General features: G+C 39.7%; 1 protein-coding gene across 1 annotated transcript; it reads right to left on the reverse strand.

Annotated features, from left to right (window-relative positions):
• Positions 1-392: 392 nt before the first annotated feature.
• On the reverse strand, positions 393-11,029 carry LOC308080803 (MOB-like protein phocein). Its single transcript, XM_080422809.1, has 8 exons — positions 10,956-11,029; positions 9,381-9,443; positions 8,274-8,374; positions 7,393-7,435; positions 6,956-7,042; positions 4,848-4,927; positions 4,053-4,164; positions 393-3,011 (listed from the first exon to the last, which is right to left on the reverse strand). The coding sequence occupies exons 1-8, from the start codon at positions 11,013-11,015 to the stop codon at positions 2,862-2,864; spliced, it is 696 nt and encodes a 231-aa protein (XP_080278935.1). The 5' UTR covers positions 11,016-11,029; the 3' UTR covers positions 393-2,861.
• Positions 11,030-13,190: the final 2,161 nt, after the last annotated feature.

Genomic DNA, 13,190 nt, shown 5'->3' on the forward strand with positions numbered 1-13,190 from the left:
TGTGTTCTGACGGAAATAAAAGTTTTCCCTTGGTGAACTGGATTTGTAAATTGCACTGTAGTTTATTAACCTTCCTGATGTGTTGCCTACACCTACATAGTATTTGTGGGTCAAATGTTTACCCGTAATTAAACAAAACAAAAAAGGAAAAGATTATCCAATATTTTTTTTAAAGCTAATATCCAATATTTTTTTTAAAGCTAATAAATTATAGTATGCATTCATAACCATGCATTCATTGTAAAAAGTGTTATCATATATTATACAGCGTTGTGTGCTTGTAGATTGATTTTCGGCATGTGACTCCCATCATACGAATAAAGTAGTTATCATTATTCCCAAGGCATTTCATGTAAGTACCTTAGTGCTCCATATATGACACAGGCCAGGGATGTAAATATACAGTATCTGGGTTTTAATTAGAAAACATGAATGTGTGTCCACCAGGGACCAAAAAAAAACATTACATTGTTTTAATGCATGAGTAAATAATTCATTATCAAATATGAATATAGAATAAAATGACACACTCGTGCTTTTGAAACTCTAAGGCAGTGGCTCCCAAACTTTAATTTCAAGGACCCCCATAACTCTTGAGTTTACAAATGGAACCATTTGTACACTACAGAGTTACAGACATGCAAGGGTACATTTGGAACCCTGACGGACCCTGGACCGCAATTTGAGAACCACTGCTCTAAGGCAATTGTGATTGATTATTCACGTCAAGAAAATGTAGAACAATAAATAACCCTCATCATGTACACTACAGTATGCTGCCTGAAGGGAGGATTGGTTGAGTCCCCAAATATCCCTCTCATGTCCCGAATAACAGCAAAGTGTTAAGCCCGATTTATAAATAATTGCGCATCATCTCTCGTACGGAAAATCTGCAGATCTACAAGCTCACAACGCATTGCGGTCGACATTGACATTACTAGCAGTGAAAAGTGATGGAGACAAGAGTCTCTAGCCTCAGCTGAACACATGAAAACACAAGCTGATGAAGAGGGCTGTGGAACATCACAACCAACTAATGATGACCAGCACTGAAAATCACACAAGACATGTGGAAGGACAAAGATTGTCTTTGAGCAACAAGATGTACCTGGAATCATCAAAACAAACTCACACCATGAGGTCACACAGTGAAGAAACATTTTAGTTGTGAGCTTATAGACCAGCTTTTTCCGGTGTGGCACACAAGTATAAATCAGGCTTTACGAATCACCAGTCAATGTAACAGTTGTAGGTTTGTTGTTAAAATGAATAGCACACCAGTTCATTGTATTTGATAAAATCATCAGTGGACATTTTATCATGAGACACTTCTATTAAGTTTTGATTAAAACAAACAAAACAATGCCCTCAAATTCCTTCCCAATTACCCGTCAGATAAATGTTATCTTGCTGCGAAACCAGTGACCCAGTTAAGAAGCCACTTGAGATTAGTGAAGGAAAGTAAGAAAATGGATGAACAACATAGCCATCTCTGTGTATAACAATATAAAAATAAGATTTACTTTCCCCAGCCAGGTTAGATTGTTTTAAAAGCAAATGAGCATATACACATGAGTTCCCACACCAAACCGATACTTAATAAGCAATGTTAAAATGGGAGCATAAGAATATTTCAAGAGCAGGGCCACACTCTTTGGAAGGACATAACATGAGTTATGAGGAATATCTTTGAGATAATTGGAGAAAGCCACGAGAAAATGTGCACAATTTCCACCTCAAACCTTGATTTGACCATCAGCATGAATGTTTATCCAAAACTGCACATGAATGTACTATGTATGCATTAACATGGTTGGCCGATTAGCTGTGCTATACCCACAGAGCCTACAGGTTGTGGCTTTCCAGATACAAACCCCCAAAACATTATCCAACCAATTGATGTGCAGTATATTTCTGAATTCCTCCACAGCACTGGCAAAATAGGTTTCTCATGAGCATCTCATCTATGAATCGCTAGTGAGTTCTAATGTGCTATGTGTCTTAGATCTCCAACGTGATATATATACGTAGAATTACAATATTTTTGGCTTGTTCATTTTGGGATAATATTGTGTGTCCATCAAATGTGGGCAAACAGTATTTGCAAAATAACTTCTGGGTATTTGTTTTGACCTACACACAGGTGGGGATTCAACATATGGGGACAATTCAGATACAAATGTGGAGTTGTTAGCCACAGGAAGGTACACTAAACTGGTTTTAAATATGTGCCTGTAATGGGCTGAACTTTATCACTAGAAAAAAACACAACGGAGACCATCAAAAGGTTTGAGGAGAAAGCCCGGGAAAAGAGAGCAGAGATACTCAACACAGCCAAGGGTGAAGAATGACCACCCTTCAAACCATTGTATTTTCTAATTTAGCAAAGCCCACCCACTCACTGGCACCTAAATGGTCTAAAACAAAAAGTCAGCCAAACATTTTACAAACAGCATTTGTCCCCGCCCCATCTACTTATTTGTGTGTGTGTGTGTGTGTGTGTGTGTGTGTGTGTGTGTGTGTGTGTGGCTGGGTGATATGGACAAAATCAAATACCTCGATACAGCATCTCTATTCTGACGATACTGTATTGCAAAAATAGCAGATCTACAAGCTCACAATCACGATGCGAGCTTGTAGATCGGATATTTTCACAGTTTTTACAATTGACGAGTATAAAACAAGGCTTAAGTGATTCAAACCAGGAAAAGATAACACTCCCATATCACGATATGAAAAATTCTACACGATATTTAGTCTCATTTGACAATATCGCCCAGCGTGTGTGTGTGTGTGTGTGTGTGTGTGTGTGTGTGTGTGTGTGTGTGTGTGTGTGAGAGAGACGTGGCCCAGGTGAGTTGTCAGTCTTCACTCTCCGCTTCTGCTTCAGCTTCTTCTTCTGCGTCATTCTGAGTCTCGTCCTCCATGATGGGCACTATGAGGTTGTCCTTGGACATCAGGTTGTATTTCATGACGAAGCGTGTGAACCGATGACAAAGGAACGTCTCATTCTAGACCCAATTAGATAACGTACCATTAGAATCTAGTCTGCAGTATGTAGCATTACATTCATGAAGTGTTCAAAGAAAGGCAAGATGTGGGAAAGACAAAAATACAAGAATATAGAAATCCGATGAGACACTTTTAACCACTTAAATCCTATATACACTTCATTGACCAGGGACCCAAGGGGTCTATACTTCCCCTCCCCTTTTCCTCTACACAAAATCTCTTTGAGCTGGTGGACCTGTTCGCCTATTTTTGCTGTAAGTTTGCCTAATATGACAAGTCCAGCATAAGGATGTTACGGTTCATGTGGTTGTTATCCCTCAGTATCATATATAGCAAACAGTACATATGTTATGCTGTGCTCAAGTCTTGTGATTTGACTGCATAGTGTATCTTAAATGTAATTTAGTTACAGGTGGTGGACAGTAATTAAAAAAGGTAGGGTAAGTGATATTTTTGGGTTAAAACAAAACGTTGTGTGTTGAAAGTTTAAAGCACTAGGGTGCCTGGGCCGCAAAGGTCCAGGCACCCTAGGCTGCAATGCCAGCGTGTCGCGGGTTCGAATCCTGTTCCCGACGACCTTTGCTGCGTGTCACTCCCCATTTCCTGTCAGTCTACTTTCCCTATCCCTCTCTAATAAAAAGCCCTAAAAACGCACGTTTAACGCACAATATTCTGATGGCATTTCTATATAGTGCGCTTGTTTTTTCAGGTAGGAGGCCAGATTTCAGCCAATCAGGCGAGAGTACCCATTTATTAGCTTAAATTTGATAGTGGTCCAGTTCCAATTTTATATGCTCATTTCTTTGTCATCATCACTTTCAAACTCACTTGTTTATCCTGTGTGAGTTCTCTCGCCTGATTGGATGAAATTGATATCCCGGCCTGAAAATGCATTTTCTGCATTTTCTGAGCTGGAGAGACCCCTCAGAATATAGATCTATTTAATACTTAGTTTAACAAAAGGAAAATCACTTACCCTACCATTAAGTTTCTAATTCACTCAGCCTATAAAAAATACCGAAAATGACATGTTCTTCTACCTCATATTTGTCGAAGATCTGGCGGTGGTGAAAGTATGCGTGGGAGAAGATCCTGTAGATCCTCCGACACACTGAACCCAGCTTGGCTACTGAGGATTCTTTAATGCTTACCCTGTAGAGACACCAAATTATCTTCACATACTAAATGACATGTTTATTACACATTTAAGGAAAGAAGTAATTAAGTAGTACCAACCAGAGAGGGACAATCTGAATACGTTTTATATGCTACAGATATTTTCCTGTTGATCTGATTATCAAAAGGTTTAAACTGCGCCTCTCAAACAGAATGACAGAATTCCGATCAGGTCTGACCAGTCTCTTCCAAATTGAGGTGTTTACAAGGGGTGTAATTATTCTGATCATTCAGTTTATTAGTGGAATATTGGGGTCCATGTAAACGCAATGACTGCAGCTACATGAAAACTAGTTTGAACCCCGTTAATTTCAGTACAACTTGCAAAAACTAGCTTGAGGTAAGTAATCCAACAAATACGCATATATAAGCACTACTTTTGGTCAAAGTTAAATTATAATTGCATTTTAAAGTATGAGTTCACTTGAAAAAACAGTGCACAATGATGTTGTCGTTTCCAACATTGCCTCAATTATTCTAGATAAGTTTGGTAACATTTTATGACTTTGGAGAAAATGTAAAACTAACAATTATGAAAAATAAAGCCATAAACAAGAACATGGTCTATGTTCATGTACTGTATTATGGCCAAAGAACACACACAATGATATGCACTGCTAATGATACTATGATCATTTAATGTTGGTTAATGATTTTACCTGCTGGGAAAGTACTTGTTACTATTGAGGAGGCAAGCAGCTCCGTCTAGTGTGTGTCTGGTGTAGTCGATGGCTGGGCACTGCAAAAAAGACAATTGTACAAAAGGTTGAGCCATGGAGGATTATTCAGACCCGTTGTGATTTATGGTACATAAATAAACCAAAATAATCCATAATCAACTTTTTCCATGGGAGTTTCACATTCTTGTCATGCCAGGAAATGCCAGGAAAGCTTGAGCGGTTTCCAAAAATGTAAACCACGGTTTATGCCCCCCAATAAAAACGGTGCTCAGTATAACTGTCTAATTTAACATGGCCAGCGGCTGCATTACCTGGTCGAGATGACAGCTGTTAAATATATGCAATCAGAGACTGCTATTACAGTATATCACCACAAGATGCCTCCTTTCCCCAATACACACTCAAACTAGAAACTAGAAAACTAGAAAAAGTGCTCCTCGGAGCACAGGTCTCCGCCAGGTCAGGTACGTTATTGTGGCCTCCTGGTGGCGCTATAATAGGCCAATGTGAAAAGGGTGCCATTACTTCTTAGGCCTTTCACGGCAATCGGACACTGCATTCATGATTTGAGGCATGATTTGAGGGGTAAAACTTACTCTCACCATGCCTTTCGGCCTGGCGGAGACAATTACATTTAGTTTCCTTTCAGTGTGTTCAAAGAAACAAACAGATCATTATCGGGAGTAACAACGGCACTTTATTGACTGGGGCATACTATGTTCCCTTCTTAACACATTGGCTGCCAAAAACGCAGATCTGCGTTCTATTTTTAATAAATACGTTGGCTGCCAAGAACGCAGATCTGCATTCTATTTTTTTTATTTGACCCAAAGACCAAGGAGATATGATTGTTCGAAGATTTAGACTCCTATCCACTTCCTTGTTAACTTAAAACTTAAAAATTCTGTATCTCGGCTCCTGAGTACTTTTTTTTTTCAATGAAAAATCTCTGGCAGGCTACAGCTAAAAATCTGAAATAATTCTGGCAGTCAATGTGTTAACTGATTGATGTCAAGTCTGGATATTAAAACTTGTGTCAGTTGATTATGTCAATCAATGCAATTGCAATTTGAAAAGTGAGTTCGCTGCCCCACACCATCACTTTAGTTCCAGGGGGGGCGATTAATGTATCCCGCAGTGGTCGGATTTTATTATTTTGTCCATGAAAAAGACTTCTGTAAAAAAGGAAACTTGGATGTTTGCGTTTTGCCACATCATTGCCGTGAATGGTGCAAACTGCGGTAGGCTCTCCTTCAACTTCACTTCATCTCCTAGCTTGTGATGTAGCTTAGTCCTGAAAGGAATATCCTATGGAGTGATATGTTTTACAATTCTTCATTGTATAAACACGTTTGTCAGTGATACAAGTGCATGGCAGCAGAAAGACAGTCGTGTCATCACGTGTTACAGCCGAATGTATACTTCATCGTAGGAAGGGGCGGTGCACCAAAAATAGAAGATCTACAAGCTCACAACGCGCTGCGGGCGTAACACGTCGTAAGCTTGTAGATCTGCTATTTTCGACACGCGGCCCGCTGTACGGCGAAGTATAACTCCAGCTGGCGAGTGGCGATGTTCTCACATAATTTCATTTTCTAGCACGATCGACGATTTTTGGGCTGATGGTGGCCGATAAGAATATTTTGGCATATCACCCAACCTTAGAAGAAATCCAAAGTGTTCCCATACTGGGGGAGTCGCATTACTTTTTGAGACCGGTCTCCAACTGTTTGTTATTTAACACGCTGCTATTCACTCAACTGCTTCCGTAATCAATAATCACGTGACACGGTTTGGCTGACAAACCGTTAAGATATCATAAAACCGTATTAAACCGTAGAACGGCGACACTGCACAACCTTAGTGCCAGGTAGGGCTGTCACCAACTCACCATCATGACATTTTACTTGACGATTAATTGTCACAAATAATTGCGATAAACGATTTAATTGTGTTTTTAGCATTGAATATTGGAACTTGGCTTTTTGGCTTTGTAAACAAAAGTTGTGAGGCAGACGTGACAAATGCACAAAACTTTGCACAAAAATTAACATTACGGTCCAAATATCAGAGGATGGTGGTTGTACCTCTTTGGGAGTCTTGTGGGCTGCGCAGAGGAATATCCACTGCTCTGTCGCTGTCATCTGTGTGCATGTGTCTGGGTGGCACTCTCCCTGTTGTAGTAAAGAGCACAAGTTCTCAAGTTGGCTAATTATATTTCATAATTACACAACATTCCATAAATTACCAAAGCACTTGACCACTTACAACCACTAGTCTGAGGTGGAACTGCACTTGGACCACTTTTTTCTACACATCTTTTCGCCAAAAAAACAACCGATGTGCAAGCTCACAACGCTGCAGATCTGCTATTTTGGGGGGAATGTTCCCCCCAGAATAGGGATTCTGGGGTTCAAGAGGTTTAAAACAATGTAATGAGACACCTAATTTCTCCTCTGGGATCAGCGATGCATTATATTTATTTGGAATAATGGCTGTGGTAGAATATTATGAGGCAACTTACCTGCAATTTGACTGCCAGGCCATTCAGCTCTAAACAAAACTGCCTGAAACCAGAGAACAAGAAAACATCTAGAGACCAATGTTTCTGTAATGTAAACATTTAGCAAACTGACAAGCTAGTGTTTCCATTGAATGACCACACATTCATTCAGATTTCAGAGCGATCAAATAACAGCCTTAGCCAGTGCTGGCTCATTATGACTATAATGCTAGAAAATGTTTGTTATTATTCCCTGATATTTGCAAATAGCTTTCTAGGACATTTTGAATCTTGATTTTTCTAGGATCATCGGGTGACACTTCCATGGCATTTCCTGTGTTACAGACTTACAGTACTTTATAAGTAGAAATTTGTAATTTTTACCATATAAGCCCTGTATTCTCTATGTTGAATAGTGAAGATAATAGGGGTGGGACGATACGAGTAACTCACGATTTGATACTGTGACGATAATTTGTCCCTCAATAACTATAATACCATGTTACACGATTCCCACCGTGGCAACGGGGGGAATCCATAGAGCACATGCATGTTGTAATAAAATATCGATATTTGCCGGCAATGTGTCAATTATTTATTGCGAGAGGGAGCACGACGATATATCGCGATATCTATATTTTTTACACAATCAGAAAATAACCAATCCACAAGCTCACCGCAAAATACATTGTGAGCTGTAGAGCTGCTATTTTTGCCATTTTGGAAAATTCTAAATATTTTGTGTTTAGTGATGCCAGGGTTAAAGCGTCGTCCCGCCCCTCCCCAAGACACCTGGGAATGCTAGCATCATTAAGCAGTTGCAGGACACACTTGTCAACTTGTTAACTATCCATGACATGCTGGGTTTGGATCTTGTTCAAGACATGATAAGCAGCGACTACCTGAGATGTTCATACTTCCAGACTCCTTCATCTTGACCTTCAGGTGGCTCTAGAATCTTGTCAATGTTGGCGCAGTCCACTCTAATATTCTGCTGGATATACTGGAAAGAGACAACGTAAATAGCGGCAGTTTATTTGTACAGCACATTTCATACACAAAGGCCAGTCAAGCTTCTTATATATACATACATAGTGTAAAAGTAAAATAACTACCCACTCTCCAGGTTTATTGTGAACATAACCATCACCTTTTCAGTTTTTGGTAGGGCTGGGCGAAATGGGCAAATATCACTATACCAAGAAAAATCAACACTTATGGCATATCATGATATCACAATATTCAAAATCCCAGACGATATCTAGTCTCCTATCAGTATATCGATATAATATCAATATATTGCCAAATTTTTGTGTGATAGGAACTTTTATGTCTGAAAATACATGTGAATCCAAATACAAATGAATCCAACATATTATTAGCAAAGATCATGTGTACGGCAACATTGATAGAGCTGTCAGACAAGTCTCTGAAGCCATCAAAAGCTGCAGCATCACTTGGAGACAACCAACGTAATACTCCATGCTTAGTCTCAAATCTCTCAATGGTCAACAGAGTCAGACAATCAGCTAATTGAAGACCCCTGCTTTAATTTCATGTGGTCTTGAACTCTTGATCATCTATATCGTTTGGGTTGGTCGACATGCAAGCATGCCAAAATGTTGTCTTACAACATCATCCTCTGGGTGCCGGGTTCCACTTGTCTGATGAGTGAAAATGATTGACATGTTCCCTCCCACAACCATAGATAGTAGTTCTTAAACTTTTTTTGTGCCAAGGACCCCCAAATTAATAGATATTTGACCGCAGAGCCCAATCTGAAACTCTTTTGTGCCAGGGACCCTCAGAAGAGAAGATTCAAGTCAAATATTTCTAAAAATAGCAGATGTACAAGCTCGCAGCGCGGCACAAGTGACACGCTGTGAACTTGTATATCTGCTATTTTTTGATAGCCAACATATAACAGCCCCCCAAGAACCCCTGGGGGTCCCCGACTCCCCGGACCCCACTTTGGGAACCAATGCCATAGATGGATAATGTGATCTCACCTGCTGCACAGCCAGTGTGCTGTCCATGTCCTCGAATGACTCATCAGGCCAGTTGTAGAAATCCTACAACAACAACAAAACAATGGTACACACACACAGCGGTCAGATGACACCCACGGATCCATTGATTTCCTACCTGCTGTGGTGTAAAGAAACTAAGTACCTTTACTCAAGTACTGTACAATTTTGAGGTACTTTTACTTTACTGGAGTATTTCCCATTTTCAATACTTTTACTTCGACTCCACTACATCTCAGAGGTAAATATTGTACTTTTACTTCACTACCTTTATTTGAAAACTTTAGTTACTTTGTAGATATAGATTGTTATTTATATATATATATATATATATATATATATATATATATATATATATATATATATATATATATCGGTTATTTGAAAATAGCAGATCTACAAGCTCATAAAGCGTCGCATCGCAATGCGTTGTGAGCTTGTAGGTCTGCTATTTTGAAATGATTTTTATACATTATGATTTTGAAAACTTGAAATGGGAGTATAGGGTGAGTATATTTTTATGCCAATATTTTTGTACTTTTACTCAAGTCAATTTTGAATTCCGGACTTCTACTTGTAACAGTATTTGTACGTTGCAATGTTGATACTTTTACATAAGTAAAACATTTGAGTACTTTTTCCACAACTGATCAATGGAACAACAACACGTAAGCCTATATAATAAATGTTATTGTGACTGACTGTCAGTGGATCAGCTGTCACAGTGATGACAGCTGCGCTGCTAGCCTGCGTGCTAACGTTAGCCGTGGAGGATGGCGTCTATGGCTGATATTAAAACAAAGTCAGACGTTTCATTTTTACTCCACAACAAAATCCGTGTCTTCAGCAACAAGCCATTCAGACAAAACTACGCGAATTCGTCGTCTTTCTTGCTTTATTTCTTTCTTTTAAAAAAGTTGCTATCTTTCTGTGGAAGCGTTCCAGAGCTGCTAACGATTAGCTACAGTGTTGCCATGTCGGCATATTATAGGCGACATTGGGCTTCTTTGTCTGTAAAGTTGCTTGTAAATACAGTTAGTTGCTGGTTGCGTTTTTTCTTTTCTTGTTTCTGAAGTCTACTTGCTTATTTACGCTTGCTTTACAATTTTGTATTATTATTTAAATAAGTGGTTCTAAAATATTTTCATGAAAGTGTTTTGTGCCACAGGGAGTGTTGTTAGTATGTTTCAAAAATATTCCCAAAACAATTAGCAGATGTACAGTACAAACTATATATTTTCAATATTTTCAAATAGCCTATGCCCAAAATAATCATATTTGAACTCTTTATTATATTATTTGACAACTTAGCCAATGTTTGACCAGTTTTTATTTTTAGGCAATAAAAAGGACTTATAAGTCTGGTTGCTTGTTTCTCTCACAAAACATGGCAACACTGATTAGCTACTGTAGTTGTGAACCAGCGCTTCGGCGTCTGCGACCTAAAAGCTTTAACTAAACACCCGAACCGAATGAAACTAGACTTGCCACGTACCCTCTGGGGCTAGTGTTTTAATGTACCCATACACACGTCCATTAAAGAAACCCCCGGTATACCTTGGATTTCGTCCCTGGTCGGTTCCTCCTCAAGACGGCTGTGCCCTCCGCCATGACCATTGCGCCTGGAACCAGTGTTGCCAGATTGTGCGATACAAGTAAGCAACCAGGTCCATGGAAACAAACCCAAAAGAAGTGACTTGCTCATGAGCACTTTAAACCATAGATATCTATGCTTTAAAACATGCGTCTTCTATTGAAAATAGCACACCTACAAGCTCACAACGCGTTACAATGTGACGCGTTGTGAGCTTGTAGTCGTAGATCTGCTATTTTCAAAGAAAATCTGGGGGGAAAAGTTAAAATTTCAAAACCACACAAATCTTATATGGGTCCCTGGCACAAAATATTTTCAGATGGGGGTCCGCCGCGGACAATTACATATTCATTTGGGGGTCCTTGACTTGAAAATGTTTAATAACCACTGGTTTAAACAACATTAGGAAACAAGCCCAAAAAAACGCAACCTGCTGCAACTTTACAGAAAAAGAAGCCCAAAGTCGCTTATAATAAGCGGACATGGCAACACTGCCTGGAACCCGGACGCTGGTTTTGCCACCGTCGGGCTTCCAGGCGCCTCCAGTGGCCAATGTGTGCAACCACAGTCACAGTTTATTATCGCAGTGGTGCTTCAGACTTTCAGTGACGGAAAAGCCGAAAAGGTATAATAAAATGTATTAAAAAATATTTTGAAAATAGCTGATCTACACGCTCACAATGCGTCGCATCAAGAGTTCGTGACGCATTGTGAGCTTGTAGATCGGCTATTTTCAAATGGCCAAATTGTATCCACCTGTTTCCGCGGGAATTTACTGGAGCAAAAATCCTGTGTGGGAAACATCCTGCGGGGGGACGGGAAGTAGGAAATAGCGGCTCAGTGTGTTTACATTTGCCAGCAGAACGTAGCTGTACGAACGGGCCTTTTGCATGTAGTTGAAGCGCAAGGGGGCAGGGGGCGGGGGGGGGAGAGAGTCAGCGCACTGAAGTCAAGGCACAGACTACTGTGTTGTTGACGGACAACGGATGCACGCTTATGAGAAACAACACAAATAAAACCTGGCAAAACAGTTGCGTGCATTAGCGCAAGATGAGGATAAATGAAACATTCAGTCTAAATGTCCAGCAACTACTACCAATACTTTTGTATTTGAAACCTTACATTTCTCTAAATATTATAAACTCTTAGGACAGCCTATACAAATATAATTTATGAAAAGGCTACTATAGGCTACAGACAGTGAAGTCGGACTGAATGACTGAAACGTTTTTTCTTTTTTAACTCTCTTGGTGATTATCTGGCACAGTAGTTGTGGATTAGCAAACTGGACATTAATGTTTCCTTTTCGCGTGCGAATTACTGGACATTTAGACTGAATGTTTCCTTTACCCTCATCTTGCACTAATGCACGCAACTGTTTTGCCATGTTTTATTTGTGTTGTTTCTCATAATAAGCGTGCATCCGTTGTCTGTCAACAACACAGTAGTCTGTAGTGTGCCTTGACTTCAGTGCGCTGACTCTCTCCCCATGCACCGACCCCCTGCCCCCTTGCGCTTCAACTACATGCAAAAGGCCCGTTAGCCAGCTGCGAACGAGCTACGTTCTGCTGGCAAATGTAAACACACTGAGCCGCTATTTCCTACTTCCGGTCCCCCCACAGGATGTTTCCCACACAGGATTTTTGCTCCAGTAAATTCCCGCGGAAACAGGGCTGAAGTGGTTACTGTATGTTTTGTAATAAAATCAAATTTCAATTATGTTTTCAAATAATTGTAGTGGAGTAAAAACAAAATATTTGCTTTTGAGATGTAGTGGAGTAGAAGTAAAAGTACTAAGAATTGGAAACTCCAGTAAAGTAAAAAAGACTTCAAAATTGTTCTTAAGTACAGACTGTACAGTACTTGAGTAAATGTAGGCCTTCTTAGTTACTTACACTTTACACCACTGCAAACTTTATTATTTCAAGGACTCCCCATAACGTCTCAATCTCAAAGTTATGGGGGGTTAAAGGAACCCTGACTGGGCCCAAAAAATACTAATTAACATCAATATAAAACAGTAGCAATGAAGGTAAGGGAAATAAAGATAATAAAAAGCCTCATCAAGAAGAAGAATTGCTATTAATAGATCGAGCGACCACCCCACCCCATCCATTGAGTTCAATGGACAGGTGGCCCCATCTTGTGTGAGGTTTTCAGTAATTAATTACTTTCAATGGTGTGAAGGTAGGCTACTA

This window comes from Gymnoscopelus braueri, assembly GCF_963280865.1.
Source record: "Gymnoscopelus braueri genome assembly, chromosome: 24".
Taxonomy (NCBI): domain Eukaryota; kingdom Metazoa; phylum Chordata; class Actinopteri; order Myctophiformes; family Myctophidae; genus Gymnoscopelus; species Gymnoscopelus braueri.

Bases quoted from the DNA above. Each gene is read 5' to 3' on its own strand.
- LOC308080803 (XM_080422809.1), bottom strand. From the start codon at position 11,015: ATGGTCATGGCGGAGGGCACAGCCGTCTTGAGGAGGAACCGACCAGGG. The intron at 7,436-8,273 runs GTAGTCGCTGCT...CTCTGGTTTCAG, and splicing joins TGGAAGTATGAACATCTCAG to GCAGTTTTGTTTAGAGCTGA. The intron at 3,012-4,052 runs GTAGAAGAACAT...AATTGGGTCTAG, and splicing joins AGATCTTCGACAAATATGAG to AATGAGACGTTCCTTTGTCA.